Source organism: Doryrhamphus excisus, linkage group LG11 (genome assembly GCF_037039965.1).
Source record: "Doryrhamphus excisus strain RoL-2023G ecotype Guam linkage group LG11, RoL_Dexc_Guam_v1.1, whole genome shotgun sequence".
In the NCBI taxonomy this organism is placed as follows: domain Eukaryota; kingdom Metazoa; phylum Chordata; class Actinopteri; order Syngnathiformes; family Syngnathidae; genus Doryrhamphus; species Doryrhamphus excisus.
Genome location: NC_136367.1, coordinates 1,510,056 through 1,526,148, shown reverse-complemented (window position 1 = coordinate 1,526,148; position 16,093 = coordinate 1,510,056). Strand labels below are relative to the sequence as shown.

Sequence of the window (16,093 nt, the reverse complement as noted above, 5' to 3'; positions counted from 1 at the left end):
AAAATTAATTAGCTAATTTTAGTTGTATATTGTCGATATACTGAAAGCCATAGGGATCATTCACATCCGGAGGGTGGCGGTAGTGCACCAATATAGCTTGCATCCACCGTTAAACGAAGAAGAAGATGCGGAAGAAGAAACGACAACGAAGAAGTTGTAGGCCTGCCCTCCCCAAGCTCAGCTTCATTCTCTCCACCGTGTTAGCAATGGGTCCCAGGAAATGTTTTTTCCGTTGTGAGGGCAAGCTAGCTATGTTTAGCCTTCCGACCGAAGAAACCATCAGGAAGAAGTGGTTTAAGATGATTATTCCCGAGCAGCAAGAAGAGAAAAATATGTTCGTCTGTCAACGGCACTTCACAAGGGACTGTTTTTTGAACATGGGCCAGTTCGAAGCTGGACTGTCCGTCAAATTGTTACTTAAACCCGACGCCTTTCCCACTATACTTGGCCGTCGTGAAGATCAACCCGTAAGTGTCGTAACTTGTGTAATGGAACAAAAGCTGTTTTCTGTGTAACATTAAACCGGAAGAAGTGTTACCTGTATGCATGCAAATTACAAGCTCGCCGAAAACTCAGTTTTAAACAAGGGCAGTTCATTATAAAAATTGTGGAATTAACCAATTTTACGACAGTAAATGCTGACGTACGTTACCACTCTTTGATTTCATATATTCATCTTCAGCCAGTCGCTCGTGAGCTAGCATAAAACTCATTACCGCTTTTCAAGCTCTATAAAGTGTTTATTCATTTTACAACAGGACTAAACCAAGTCTAAATAAGAAGTAAACCAGGACTAAAATAGTTCTAAAACAAAAACTGAACCCGTTAGAAACCAGGACTAAAATGTTGAGTTTTAAGGAGGTGGGTGGCACCATTGTGGCATAATACCTGAAAGAAGTCCCCATAGAAACCTAGCAACGTATGGAGTGGATAATGTATTCAAGTTGTTGTTGTTGTGCCAACTAACAAGATTTTATAAACTTGTGTCAAAATGTTTTTCATTATTATTTAACAATGTTATTAAGTTAATGTGGCCACTGTCTTCACTGTCCTTTGAATTAGGGTGCATCACAACGGGCTCCGCCGAGGCCAAAACACAGACACGTGGGCTGCCAAACGGACACTATACATACCGCCACGCAGATCACACAGATCAGCCCTTACATGCAATCTGTCGGCACCATGATGTTGTCCTATCCGTCGACAAAATCTGTCGCCACCCAGCTGTCTTACAGTACGCTGAAACCACACGTGAGAAGCAAAGGTAAGTAGTAACAATAACTTTATATGACAATCTCATAAAGTAATTCTCTTAATTCTTTCTCGTCAGGGGTGCAGGCAAGCGTTTTAGTCAAAAATGTCGCCACAGGGACAAAAAAGCTGAACACAGCGGTTCAGGTTTCTTCCGAGCCGGCGAGGGGGTTTGCACCTTTGGAGGGTGCCAGACGAGCAAAGCGACCGCGTGTTGATTATGAAGAGAAGGAGTACGAGGAAGAAGAGTTTTTCGAAGAGAGCGAGGACGAGGAAGAGAAAAATGAAGAGAGCGAGTACGAGGTGGAAGAATTTGACGAGAGCGAGGACGAGGAAGAAGAAGAAATGATGGTTGTACGCGACTCAACGTACGAATCTGTTGACTCCTTCAAGGAGCCGTCAAAAATGAAGTAAGATGCCAATACACACCATTTTCTACATTAGCTTTTGCCATAAATAACTCAGAAATGTTTTTTTTCCTCTCTCCTGATAGTGAAAACGAGTCAAGGAGAGAATACAATGACAGAAAGTACATTGTATTTGAGAGCTGTCTTCTAGATCTATTCCAAACCTGTCCTGTGTGCGGTTCCGACTGCCAACTGCAACCACAGAGGCGGGGGACATTTGTAGCCTATGTTCAGCTTTGCCTCAACTGCAAGTATACCAGAAAATGGCAGAGCCAGCCACTGAGAGGAAACACTCCTGTGGGAAACCTCCAAATGTCTGCAGCTATTTATTTTACCGGTGGATGCTTCAGTCAGGTGGACAAGGTATTGGAGCAACTGTAGCATGTAGGGGAAAAAAACGGCGTCATTAGGCCTATTTAGATGTTATTTTACTTTATATGTCGAAATGACAACTACGCTTTTTGGGGAAGCCTTCTAAGAAAAAAAACTCTTAACAACAACGTACATTGATGATAACATGTAATACTTGCAGCATTTTGCAGTATTTGGATGATTTACTACATTACATTTACGACATAGCCCATACAGCTAACATGACGTCCGTCAACAACAGCATGCATTGACGACAATTACAATTGCGATGGCTGTGTCTTCCAGCACAAGACCTGCGCTCCAGTCTTCGGGTTAAAAAATGCTAACAGAAAAACAGCATTTTATCCACGCTAACATCTGTGATTGACGTTCAGACGAGCGTCCAGCTCCAGCTATTTTTTTTTCATGCTAGCTACTACAATAACAATATGGCTGTAGCTTGGTTAATGTAAATGGAACACTGTTTATAAAAAAATGAAAATTTTATGGGGGTTTCATGACCCCTAAAATATTCTTAAGCCCCCTAAATAATTTGATATATTTTTTTTATTTAAATTTTTTTTTTTTTTTTTTTTTTTTACAAAAAAATCTCAAATTTCATATAATAGGGCAAAAGCATTCTAATAAGCAAGCCAATAAGCAGGCTAATACTAGCCTACTAGTAGTAGTATTACTCAGAAGAAGAATAATGATGATAGTAATAATAATAAGCTAATGAATATATATATATATATAATTATTATTATTATATAATTCTCCACTGGACAGAATGATTTTGCACTGTAGATTGTGTGTACTTGTGTAAACTTATGTAAATTTAATTTCCAAAAGTGGGAAAGTTATATCCCGGTTGGATTTTTTTTTTTTTTTTTTTTTTAAATGTCTACTATATTCATTCATATCCTGTACATCTCCAGGGGGCTAAGCCCCCTAGTGACGCGCCTGGTCTATGTTTTTCCAGATATTCAAAGCCATGAATGTCCAGATGTATCCATATGACACCTTTAGGAGGCATGGCCGGAATCTTCTGGAACCTACAATAAACCACAAATGGAAACGGGATCAGCAGACTCGGATTGATTCTCTGAAACAGGAAAGCGGTATCGCAGTGAGTGGAGATATGAGAGTAGACTCGGCAGGTGAGGGGGGTCATTCAATATCAATATCTATGCAGACAACTAATGTACCCCATGTTTATTCATTTTATTTATGTATACTTTTCTCATACATAAAAGGACACGCTGAAAAATATGGCTGCTACTCTCTGATGCACCTGGACAGCAACAACATCATCGACATCCAGCTTGTGCAGGTACCCTTACGTTTACGTTGTGCTGAGACTCAACAAGACCCGCGTGTGCGTTTCCTTTCTTTTGTAATGTCAACGAGATCCATAAACGTTTATGCATCAACAGAGCAACGGGGCGGGTGGCGGTGTACACATGGAGAAAGAAGGACTCAAGAGAGGACTTGATCACCTGGAGAAAAATGACGTCAAAGTGGATTACATCCTGACTGACCGCCACACACAGGTGCAGACACTTCTGAGGGAGCGCGGGATCACCCAGTATTATGATGTTTGGCACCTTGAGAAAGGTAGGATAATATGGATAATATTAATCTTACCTGAGACATATGGCGGTGATTCAAACCTGCATGTATTGAAATGAGAACTGCACTTTTTGGGGAAGCGCTCTAATAAAAAAAATAACAACATACATTGATGATAACATGTAATACTTGCAGTATCTTGGCGTATTTTGATGATTTACTACATTACCGGAACTTCTTTTTAAAAAAGAAGACTTGTATGACTTGCATTGTTAGCTAGCTCATGCTAACTCTTGTCGGAACGCATAGAAAAGGGAAAAAAATAATCCTGGAGTTTCAGAAGAATAGTTTTTCATGCTAGCTGCTACAATAACAATATGGCTGTAGCTAGCTTGGTTAATATACAAGGCGGTTATGTAAATGGAACACTCTTGGTCTTTTTTTTTTTTGCACGCGTCACATCCCATGACTTGCATTGTTAGCTAGCTCATGCTAACCCTTGGAACGCACAGAAAAGGGAAAAAAATAATTCTGGCGTTTCAGAAGAATAGTTTTTCATGCTAGCTGCTACAATAACAATATGGTTGTAGCTAACTGTATCTTTTTTTTTTTTTAGCGCGTCACGTCCCATGACTTGCATTGTTAGCTAGCTCATGCTAACCCTTGGAATGCACAGAAAAGGGAAAAAAATAATTCTGGAGTTTCAGAAGAATAGTTTTTCATGCTAGCTGCTACAATAACAATATGGTTGTAGCTAACTGTATCTTTTTTTTTTTTTTAGCGCGTCACGTCCCATGACTTACATTGTTAGCTAGCTCATGCTAACCCTTGGAATGCACAGAAAAGGGAAAAAAATAATTCTGGCGTTTCAGAAGAATAGTTTTTCATGCTAGCTGCTACAATAACAATATGGTTGTAGTTAACTGTATCTTTTTTTTTTTTAGCGCGTCACGTCCCATGACTTACATTGTTAGCTAGCTCATGCTAACTCTTGTTGTATTGTTGTATATGTTGTGTAAATTATTATCTTTAATCTATTGTACTATTCTGTCCTTGTCAGCGCTGTCTAAAAAGTTGCAAGCGCTAGCAAAAGGCAAGAACTGCGCAGTGTTACAGCGGTTGTTGCTTGCGATTAGACACCACATCTACTGGACCGCCATGTCTTCAACATCGGGGCCGGAGAAGGCAGAAAAATGGAAGTCCATCGTAAATCACATTCAGGATATCCACTCGCATGACGATCCACTTTACCCCAAGTGTCTTCACGCTAAAAAACAATTTCAGCCATGTATGTATCAAGTATTTTGGACTTGATGATTTCTTACTAATACTAAGAATATGCAATAGCAATTGTAATGAGGACTTTGTGCCTTGCTGCCATTTTAGGTACACTGCCTTTGTACAAAGTGGAAAAATTATTGGTCAACAAAAGAGTTCTCCGGGATGTGGAAAAACTCAGTGATGACCATCAGACGTCTTCACTGGAGTCTTTCCATCGTGATATTTTACAATTTGCACCAAAGAATGTTGTTTTGCCCTACATTGGGATGCTGTGCAGGTAATTGTTATGACTATGCATTTCTATGATAGACTCAGGCTTTATTTTTATTATTATTTTTTTTTTTAGGTTGTACTTGGCTGCCATGCATTTTAACGAAAACGCACCATGGCAACAAACAACTTTGGAGCTCAAGGAACAAGCGACTGCGAAGCCAGTTAAAACCAAACCAACTTCCAGTGAGTAAAGTACAATACAAACAACTTTTATTTGTCAAGTATTATTATATTTGTAGACGTGTTTGTGTGATAAAAAATGTATCCAGGTTATGTCAGTGACCTGATGAGGCTGCTTTTTGAGGTCGTGTTGGAGGACCCAACCAAGTACACACAGGAACTCAAAGAAACCCCCGTCCCAGACGACCTTTGTGTACAGTTTGAAAGACTCTCCGAAGACGAGGTCATCGCCACATACGTCTCTAGATTCAGTAGAGGGACGAATAGCGGAAGCGAAGTCAGCGGCCACAGGGATCAGGAACGTCCTGGTGTATCTGGGACACAACACACCACGGGGTGGGGAACCTGACACGCCCACCCGGGTATCCCCCGACATCAGCTTACAAAGCAGCGGCATGCAAGACGCCTGCAACATCTGAAGGACGGAGAAGAAGACACCAAATTGAATTAGTCTTTTTCTCTTTGCGTTACAGATGTTGCTGTATCAGCACCTTTACATACAACTTATGAATCTTAGGTATCATAAGTATTTTTTATGCAAACATGGGTACAATGCATTTTATATTGTAAATAAATTATTTACTTCTCTTGATTGTTTTGAACTTTGGTGTCATCAAATTCATCCACAGTCCGTTCTGTATATATTTGGTAAGGTTTATGGATTTAAGAGAAAAAAGGCATTCTATCACCATGTAAAATGGTTTTATTTTCTGCTGTTTCTTTCTCTTTTCTTTTTGTAAATGTTCTTTTCATAATTCTAACTTTAATTGCATAATATAGATAAATTGTTATACTATTTTAATATGTTATAGTCGTAAAATTACAACCTTTTTTCATGTGAAATTATAAGGAGAAGTGGCATAGAAGATGGATGGATGTTAAATTATACTTTTAATACAATTAAAAATGGCTCCCGGACACCCCTGATTAAGAGCCACAAAAAGATCCCAATCCTCAATGCGCAATTTCAATGCGTCAAAATGTGACTGTCATCTCCGAACCCGAACAAAGCCGGGGTCGGCGGGAAGACAGGAAGGCGGCTCCAATCGAAGAGTCGTCTCAAACAGCCGATTCGTTCGCAACCGACACGTCATTCATATCACTCAGTCACTTCCTGTTTACATTCCCAGATTCGGGCGAAATCGAAACAAACTCCTTAAATATTAAATTGTGGCGTCTGGATTCAGATAGTAAAGTCTCGCAGCTACGAAGCAGAAGGCTGAAACGGCGAAGTCGACCATACTTCCAGCTAGAATGTTTAAACGCGAGGACTGAGCCATATTAGCTTAAAGAGCTAGCTCAAGCTAACGTCGGTGACTGTTAACGTCGAATTAATATCACGAATACAGTAGGATAGTTTGTCTTTCGAGGCCCTTATGGAGAATAAATATAATCTCAAGAGTCCGGGTAAGTTGAACACCATTATTTTTACTTTTAGTAATTGACTTTTAGATGATTAAATGATGTCGACAGTGAATGAAAGACGATTTCCCTTTTGACGTTGTGATCAGGTTTTGCATAACATTTGGATAGCGTCGAGTGTGTCTCGAGTGAAAATGCGTTGTTTTCATAATATTCACGTTTAAACTGCGGTCTTGTGTTAAATGTTACATGAAATGCAACCAAGTGGCAATGGGGGTTCTGGTTTGGATAAACCTGGGCGGACTGCGTCGATAAAGGGACTCGCTAGCATGTAGCTGGTCCATGTTTAATCACAGTTGCGCATGCGTAGATATCAATTGAGTAGCACTATATTATTACATTATATTATTTTTATACATATTCATAAATGTTACAATTCTGTTTTAGGATGTTTTGTGGTTACAACACGTTTCTATAATTCAATTATAAACATAACATTGGTTTGCGAACACGAGACTCATTCAGATCTCGCGATAGCTACACGAGGACGCATGGCGTACAAACACAAGGCTGCAGTGTTTCGCTGATTTGTTAGCTTTTTGGACTTTGTGTTGTCTCCTAAGCGTTAATGGAGACAAATACCCATAAGTACCGATTATGTGAAAAGACAACAATGCCCACCGGAACTGACTTCCGTGTTTTGTTTAATATTCCCAGCGGTAAAGAGGTTAATGAAAGAAGCTGCTGAACTGAGAGATCCTACGGAGCACTACCATGCCCAGCCATTGGAAGTAAGTAAGTTAGTTTGGTGTCCACAAATGAGTTTACAGTAACGCTACCATCTTTCTAATACCCTTTCAGGATAACCTATTTGAGTGGCACTTCTCCGTACGCGGACCCCCAGATTCAGATTTTGATGGCGGGGTTTACCATGGCAGGATTGTTCTTCCCCCGGAATACCCCATGAAGCCACCTAGCATCATTCTTCTTACGGTAAGATAAACCACACAAAATCAAAATGTGGAGTAATACTACTACTACTAATAATAATTGTCATATTTGTGTGTCCCCATCCAGCCAAATGGAAGATTTGAAGTTGGGAAGAAGATTTGTCTGAGCATTTCTGGCCACCACCCAGAGACCTGGCAACCTTCATGGAGCAGTAGGTTCCCCTCCGAGTCTAGCTTGTGTTTAGAAAGCATCACTACGACCTATGGGTGAACGTTTTCCTTTTATTTTTTTGTAAATATTCACCCAAACTCCGAAATGTGGCACCCTACTAACATTTTACCATTAGCATCGATGCTATTACGGTACCCTGATACTGCAAACTCATCCTTTAAAGCTACCATTTACTCTTTATTGCTCTCTGGTTCTACCATATCTTACTTATTGTGTGGAAATATGGGCTAATAACTATAAAAGCAATCTTCACTCGCTAAATGTACTGCAAAAAAGGTCAGTAAGGATAATTCATAATGCCGCCTACAGAGAACATACTAACTCCTTATTTCTAAAATGACAAATACTTCAACTTGCTAATATAGTTCATCTTCAAACAGCTAAAATAATGCATAAGGCTAAAAATAAGCAATTAGCTAAAAATGTCATCCAATACTTCTCTACAAGAGAGGAGAAATATGATCTCAGGGAAGAAGTACATTTGAAACACTTCTATGCTAGGACTACGTTATGCTAGCCATAGCATTTCAGTATGTGGAATCAAACTACGGAATGGATTGAGTAAGGGAATCAAACAATGCACAACGATGAGCCAATTCAAGAAACAATACAAGCAGTTGATGTTTGCTAAATACAAGGATGAAGAGTCTTGAACCAGTCATGATGTGCTATATATATCACTATATTGACACTTACTATGGTACCCATTATGGCATTGGATGCTCATATCACCGAGTACTTTGGTACGTGACAAATACAATAAAAAATCATAAAATTAAGTTTAAAAAAAAGCTTAAACTATATTATGAAAGCAGGAAGTGAACAAATGTAACAGTTACTGATTGTAAAAGTACCAGATGGAGGGGTAGGATTTAATAAGCTTTGCTTCTTCCTACTCCTTTTGGACATGTGGAACTGGGAACTGATTATGGGATGCACTCAATTGGAAAAAAAAAAAACTATATTAGGAAAGCAGGAAGTGAACAAATGTAACAGTTACTGTTTTATTTTAATTGAGGCCTTCAACAGTAGAGTAGAGTAGAGTGTGTGAGTAAAGTACAGATGCAAGAGGGATGTCCTGGTATAAATCTCAGCTTACGCAGCTAAAAAAAACCAAAAAAAAAAACCGTATTTACTGTTATGTAACAAAGTTCTGAGAAGGCCCGTGTGCACAGCTGCAGTGTGCTGTAACCTTGGCTGTCTTTCCCAGCATTTTAAAGTACAACTCTTGACAAATGTGTGTATGAGCGACGTCGACATCATTTCACTTACAATACACTTCATGCAACACTTTTTTTTTTTAAATGATCTGTTAGTTAGAATCCATTGTGAATGTGCATGGACTGGATCTCCGTCACCCCCCCCGCCTCCACCAACGACTTGCACAAACATATTTATTTTGATGATGCACTGAATATTTTGTCTGTTTTTCAGTACGAACCGCTCTAATTGCCATAATTGGATTCATGCCAACCAAAGGAGAGGGTGCCATTGGATCCCTTGATTACACACCAGAGGAGAGGAGGGTCCTTGCAAAAAAGTAAGATTTCTAGTTCATTCATTCATTTTTATACCGCTTACCGGTGCTGGAGTCTATCCCAGCTGTCTTCATTGCGACAGGCGGGGTACACCCTGGACGGGTGGTGGCCAGCCAATCACAGGGCACATATAGACAAACAACCATTCACACTCACATTCATACCTATGGACAATTTGGAGTGGCTAATTAACCTAGCATGTTTTTGGAATGTGGGAGGAAACCGGAGTACCCGGATTAAAAAAAAAAAAAAAAACACGCATGCACGGGGAGAACATGCAAACTCCACACAGAGATGCCCGAGGGTGGAATTGAAATTGTAACCACTTGGACGCCGTGCAGCCCTTGATTTGTAGTTCAAAATTTTAATATTTATTTACCACCTTGTATACATTATGTTTAGAAATGTGTGGGGGGTAAACAAACAACAGTACAGTAGTAGCTAGCGTTCATGCATGCTGTGTAATATGCATGTAGGCTTCCCAGCATGCCTTGCGGGTTATGAAGCATTTATTTCAGTACAGGCGCTTGTTATTTTATGATTGGGGTAGGTGTTGAATTTGGGTTATGATGTGTAAGGATGTAAATATAATATCATATATATCATCTATAATGTCCAAAATAGTTAAAGCTATATTATATTTGTCATGATGGCGTTACAACAATGACGCTGGATGCAGTTCTTCCGTATGGAAACTGAAATCTGAACATCTAAGTCTCAAAGCTATTGTTCTCTGGAGGCATCATGAGCGGGCTTGCCCTTCATCGGAACTGGGGGGGTCCTCCAGGGACACGATCCTCACTTCAAATGAGATGGAACAATTTATTTCAGAGCCCAATATTGAGAGAGAAAAAAAATGCAATAATATTACTAGAACAAAGAAAATCTAATTCAGAAAATGTGTAAAAAGTTATTATGATAATTAAGTCAGATTATTACTGTAAGCTTAACTGTATCTTAAACTGCAGTGTGGCTAATCTATAGCTAAATTCACCCGCAACTAGCTTGTCCAACCCATAAGAAACAGCAGATCATTATACAGTAGATACAGTAGATAGATATACTCAATTCATCACACTCCGAACCTCCACATCACAAATATACAAACATGTACAAATACGAGTTTAAGATAAGGCGTTTCTTTTGATCAAGCCATTAATTGGGTCGTTGCGATGACGTCAGCCACCTTGTGGGATCTGGGCTCCAGGCATCATTGCAGCTCCATCCATGTATGTTGCTTGTCCTCCAATGAACTGTTCTTCTGGCAGTAATGCATGATGGGTAGATGCTGGTTGTTATTTACATGTAATATATACAGTATTGGGTGGCACAGTGGTCGAGTGGTTAGCGCGCAGACCTCACAGCTAGGAGACCAGTGTTCAATTCCACCCTCGGGCATTTCTGTGTGGAGTTTGCATGTTCTCGCCGTGCGTGCGTGGGTTTTCTCCGGGTACTCCGGTTTCCTCCCACATTCCAAAAACATGCTAGGTTAATTAGCCACTCCAAATTGTCCATAGGTATGAATGTGAGTGTGAATGGTTGTTTGTCTATATGTGCCCTGTGATTGGCTGGCCACCAGTCCAGGGTGTACCCTGCCTCTCGCCTGAAGACAGCTGGGATAGGCTCCAGCACCCCCCGCAACCCTTGTGAGGAAAAAGCAGTAGAAAAAAATATATACTGTATTTCCTAGATACCTGTTGAGTATCAAGTTGCTGCGTGATGAACTTAAATGTTTGAAGGGAAAAAGCTAACTTTAAAACAAGAACAGTGATGTTTACCTCCCATCTGTGTCTTCATGTACACTGGAGTGCGTACTTAGCCGCGGAATGTGGCTACACCGAACATCGTAACACGAGGACCACCGTAACGAATACCGTGTTCTTTATGCAACCCTGCAGGTCCCAGGACTTTTGCTGCGAGACGTGCAACTGCTCAATGCACTCGGCGCTCTTGGCTTTGACCCCAAACAGCAACCCCAGCCCAGGGGACCACAAGGCGAAGGAGCTAGCTCAACAAATCAACTTCAAGGTAGGAATCTAACCCAAACAACCATGATAGAGTAGGTTTGGTCGGGATGTTAGGTGGTATTTGTGTATAATAATAATAATAATATATAATATACACTATTAAAGGGACCAATGACAGAGCCTTGAGGTACTCCTATCCTTAGTAAATTGATTGTGATGGTTCTGTGGGTTTACTGGGTGTATTATTAAGTATTATTATTATTATTATTATTTGTGTATGTATAAGCAAGAACATGGAGACCATTTGCAACTTGTGGCTAGTTTTTTATTGACATAGTTCACAGGGAAAATGATTTTTTTGTCCTGTAAAAACAATGAAAAAAATCACTTAATACTATTTCAAAAGGTTGTAGCATGAAAAAGCTAATAGACAAATGCGATTATGTTCAATTATTAGTGGTCTTGTCTAACAAAATCTTTAAATATTAAAAATTATATAAAATTAAAATAGTTCCAAAATAGTCACAATAATAAATGAAAATAAACTTAATACATTGCCATGTGCATGCGAGTCTATTCCTCAGTGGGTGGAGGCGGGGCCACTAGCATACACACAGAGTGTGCATACATGCAATATCTTGTTTTGGCTAAACCACAAACATAATACTGTTTGAAACCAGAGGATATTTACATTTTTTTAAAAATAAAAGATAATATATCAGTTAATCGGATAATGGGTTAACCCTTGATTAATTAATAACTGACAGCAAAAGTACATGTACCACTGTGTAAACATGTAAACATTTTCCCGTGTATCCATGCAGACTGAGTCGACTTCATCAAGTCAACAAGCAAGAGGGAGTGAAGGTACCAACAGTGAAGGTTCTACCCAGGAAGACACGCCCACTTCTGACGGACCCCTGCCTGAGCCTGAGCAGGTAGGCTCATTCCCTCACGTTGGTTATGTGATCTTTGCAACTATGGTGCGTTCAAAGACCATAGAAACAGAGACAAAAGTGGTATTATTATCCTCCTCCACAGGCAGAGGCGTCACCCGCTACCGACGAGGAGAGCCCACCGTCTCCTCCCCCCGTCAGCCCGCGCCAGCGCCCCACGCCGCACGCCCAAAGAACCCCAGCAGACGCCCCAAACCGGCCGGCCTTCATGGCGGCCACTCACCAGCCCCGGGATGAAAGTCACACCGGCTCCGTCGTGCTCATCGTGGTGCTCACGTTTGCTCTGGCTGCTCTGATCTTCCGTCGGATTTACCTGGCGCACGAGTACAAGTTCGATTACGAGCTGTGACGGGCGCCGTCGGTTCCCTCCGTGTCCACTGGAAAGTGACGTTGCGTCGTCCCACCTTTTTTTTTTTTTTTTTTTGCCGCTTAACCCACAACACCTTCTCTGTGATTTTTAATCAGCGTCATTTGGTTCTTATATTTTTAAGAGGAGCGTTTGTGTTTACCAAGCACTCAAACGCCTCATCTTTTTAATGATATGACCTAATTTAATTAAATGGAAACACCAACAAGAGTAGAGGTTGTATGATGTGTTCACACCAGAAATATTCAAAAGTACGTACTTTGTTTGCCGCAGTTTAGCGTTCCTGTTGGTATTTTTGTTCTGGGACCAAAGAGTACACAGTACAAGACGTATTACGTAACGTAAGTCTAATACTACAAACCAAAATTAGACAAGTTTAGATTTCGCCAAAAGCTTCTAAAATATACTTTTAAAGACCGTTTTTGTTACAAACGTTCAGATTTCAAACAGGATCCACAAAGGTTGTGCGGTTCAAGAAACTGATTGGTTTAAGCTTTTGCGACCGATCACATGACGTAACGCAAATATTCCCAAGCTAAATACAGTAGGAACTTTAGGGGTACTTTGTGGGATCGATAGCGAGTGGCGGAATTGATATGCCCAAAAATGTCCGATTTCGGAGTCACGGCTAGTAACCGCTATTCCAGATTAAGCTAAATATTCAACGACGATGCAACCTGGGAAACCATCGTCTTCATCGGATGTCAACGTCGACCTAAGCGGACATTTTTTTTTTTTTTTAGCAAGTCCAGGACTTGATGAGTCGGGACAATAGAGACTGGTTGCCGACGTCCTCGTCTGCACGGCGGAGGACGGTAAAAGGTCTGACCAAAGATCATAAAGTGGCATTTAGGGTTGTGATAGAGCATCTGTCACTGTTGTTCGAGTCCCTGCTTGTTTACGTCGAAGCAAATACTTCACCACTTCCTGTATGTCCACTCCAGGGACTCTCAGGGAATTGGGAGATTAGTTTTTTTTTTTAAATTAATTTTTCACACATCTTACCCTCTTTTAACAAGTACATAAACGACAGCATATAAATAGCAGTCCCATTACGTGTATATAGGGGGGGGGGGTAGGTTCAGCCACTTAAAGATATGAACATCTATGGAGGACACTGAAGACGGGTCAAGGGTGGGTCCTCCACAATGACAATAAAAGGAAACATATGGCCAAGGCAACAAGAGTGGTCTAGTCAATCTCCAGACCATAATCCTGGAGAACATCTATGGAGAACATTGAAGATGGGTCATGCTTCGATCCTCCAGAATGACAATAAACCAAAACGTATGGCCAATCTCCAGACCAAAACAAATGGCTGAGGCAACAAGAGTGGTTCAAGAAGACACACATTAATCCCATAGAACATCTATGGAGAACACTGTAGATGGGTCAAGGGTGGGTCCTCCAGAATGGCAATAAACCAAAACAAATGGCCGAGGCAACAAAAGAGTGGTTCAAGAAGTTAAAACATTAATCCCAGAGAACATCTATGGAGAACACTGAACATGGGTCATGGTTCAGTCCTCCAGAATGACAATAAACCAAAACGTATGGCCAAGGCAACAAGAGTGGATCAAGAAGACACACAGTAAGATCCTGGAGTGGCCTAGTCAATCTCCAGATCATAATCCTGGAGAACATCTATGGAGAAAACTGAAGATGGGTCATGCTTCGGTCCTCCAGAATGACAATAAACCAAAACGTATGGCCGATCTCCAGACCAAAACAAATGGCTGAGAGTGGCCCAAGAAGATACATATCAATCCCAAGAACATCTATGGAGAACACTGACGATGGGTCATGGTTTGGTCCTCCAGAATGACAAACCAAAACATATGGCCAAGGTAACAATAGTGGCTCAAGAAGACGCATAGTAAACTCCTGGAGTGGCCTAGTCAATCTCCAGACCATAATCCCATAGAACATCTATGGAGAACACTGTAGATGGGTCATGGTTCGGTCCTCCAGAATGACAAACCAAAACAAATGGTTGAGGCAACAAGAGTGGCCCAAGAAGATACACATTAATCCCATAGAACATCTATGGAGAACACTGAAGACGGGTCAAGAGTGGGTCCTCCAGAATGACAATAACCCAAAACAAATGGCTGAGGACACACGGTAAGCTCTTGGAGTGGCCTAGTCAATCTCCAGACCATAATCCTGGAAGACATCAATGGAGAACATTGAAAATGGGTCATGGTTTGGTCCTCCAGAATGACAATAAACCAAAACAAATGGCCGAGGCAACAAAAGAGTGGTTCAAGAAGTTAAAACATTAATCCCAGAGAACATCTATGGAAAACACTGAACATGGGTCATGGTTCGGTCCTCCAGAATGACAACAACCCAAAACAAATGGCTAAGGCAACAAGAGTGGCTCAAGAGGACACACAGTAAGGTCTTGGAGTGGTCTAGTCAATCTCCAGACCATAATCCTGGAAGACATCGATGGAGAACATTGAAGATGGGTCATGGTTTCAGTCCTCCAGAATGACAATAAACCAAAACGTATTGCCAAGGCAACAAGAGTAGCCCAAGAAGATACACATTAATCCCATAGAACATCTATGGAGAAAACTGAAGATGGGTCATGGTTGGGTCCTCCAGAATGACAATAAACCGAAACGTATTGCCAAGGTAACAAAAGAGTAGCCCAAGAAGATACACATTAATCCCATAGAACATCTATGGAGAAAACTGAAGATGGGTCATGGTTGGGTCCTCCAGAATGACAATAAACCAAAACGTATTGCCAAGGTAACAAAAGAGTGTCCCAAGAAGATACACATTAATCCCATAGAACATCTATGGAGAACACTGAAGATGGGTCATGGTTGGGTCCTCCAGAATGACAATAAACTGAAACGTATTGCCAAGGTAACAAAAGAGTGTCCCAAGAAGATACACATTAATCCCATAGAACATCTATGGAGAACACTGAAGATGGGTCACGGTTGGGTCCTCCAGAATGACAACAAACCAACAAGCATGGCCTCGGCAACAAAGCATTGGTTCAAGAAGAAGGCCATTCGTACCATGTGACACTTTGGCTATGATTTCCCATCCAAGCCTGGCCCCAATAAAAGACAACATAGGTGCTGTTATTGTTTTCTATCCATGTATAAACATGTATAATGTATTCTATTCTATGCTCAATGATAACAGCCCTGTTTTGCTTTGTGTTGAGTGGCTGTATGATTGAGGTCTAGGCTCTAGGGTGTTTATTTGCTTCATTAAAATGTTCCAAAATGCGTCCTTTTACAGCTTTGACTTAAGGGGGGGGGTTAGAAAAGCTTATCCGGTTATTCTAGAACCAGGATGAAAACCCATTGTAGCTGATGTTCAATTCATTGGAAGGCTGAGATTGTGGACCCCTGCAGTCGGAACCGAGAGGTAGCAC

At 40.8% G+C, this 16,093-nt stretch overlaps 2 protein-coding genes across 2 annotated transcripts; both read left to right on the top strand.

Moving 5' to 3' along the window:
* Positions 1-110: 110 nt before the first annotated feature.
* LOC131127981 (uncharacterized) lies at positions 111-5,900 on the top strand. The gene is made up of 11 exons (XM_058070424.2): positions 111-467; positions 1,063-1,264; positions 1,331-1,661; positions 1,745-2,021; positions 2,992-3,169; positions 3,266-3,342; positions 3,446-3,626; positions 4,642-4,869; positions 4,968-5,139; positions 5,209-5,318; positions 5,405-5,900. The coding sequence occupies exons 1-11, from the start codon at positions 126-128 to the stop codon at positions 5,662-5,664; spliced, it is 2,358 nt and encodes a 785-aa protein (XP_057926407.2). The 5' UTR covers positions 111-125; the 3' UTR covers positions 5,665-5,900.
* A 481-nt stretch (positions 5,901-6,381) lies between these two features.
* ube2j1 (ubiquitin-conjugating enzyme E2, J1) lies at positions 6,382-13,876 on the top strand. Its single transcript, XM_058070457.2, has 8 exons — positions 6,382-6,722; positions 7,395-7,468; positions 7,539-7,670; positions 7,755-7,839; positions 9,294-9,399; positions 11,296-11,425; positions 12,189-12,302; positions 12,406-13,876. Exons 1-8 carry the CDS (start codon positions 6,692-6,694, stop codon positions 12,667-12,669), a joined length of 936 nt encoding a protein of 311 aa, XP_057926440.2. The 5' UTR covers positions 6,382-6,691; the 3' UTR covers positions 12,670-13,876.
* Positions 13,877-16,093: the final 2,217 nt, after the last annotated feature.

Excerpts from the sequence above, each read along its gene's own strand:
- ube2j1 (XM_058070457.2), top strand. The coding sequence starts at position 6,692 with ATGGAGAATAAATATAATCTCAAGAGTCCGG. Across the intron at positions 7,671-7,754 it reads CTAGCATCATTCTTCTTACG|CCAAATGGAAGATTTGAAGT; the intron begins GTAAGATAAACC and ends GTCCCCATCCAG. Across the intron at positions 11,426-12,188 it reads CTCAACAAATCAACTTCAAG|ACTGAGTCGACTTCATCAAG; the intron begins GTAGGAATCTAA and ends GTATCCATGCAG.
- LOC131127981 (XM_058070424.2), top strand. The coding sequence starts at position 126 with ATGCGGAAGAAGAAACGACAACGAAGAAGTTGTAGGCCTGCCCTCCCC. Across the intron at positions 1,265-1,330 it reads ACCACACGTGAGAAGCAAAG|GGGTGCAGGCAAGCGTTTTA; the intron begins GTAAGTAGTAAC and ends CTTTCTCGTCAG. Across the intron at positions 5,140-5,208 it reads TACATTGGGATGCTGTGCAG|GTTGTACTTGGCTGCCATGC; the intron begins GTAATTGTTATG and ends TTTTTTTTTTAG.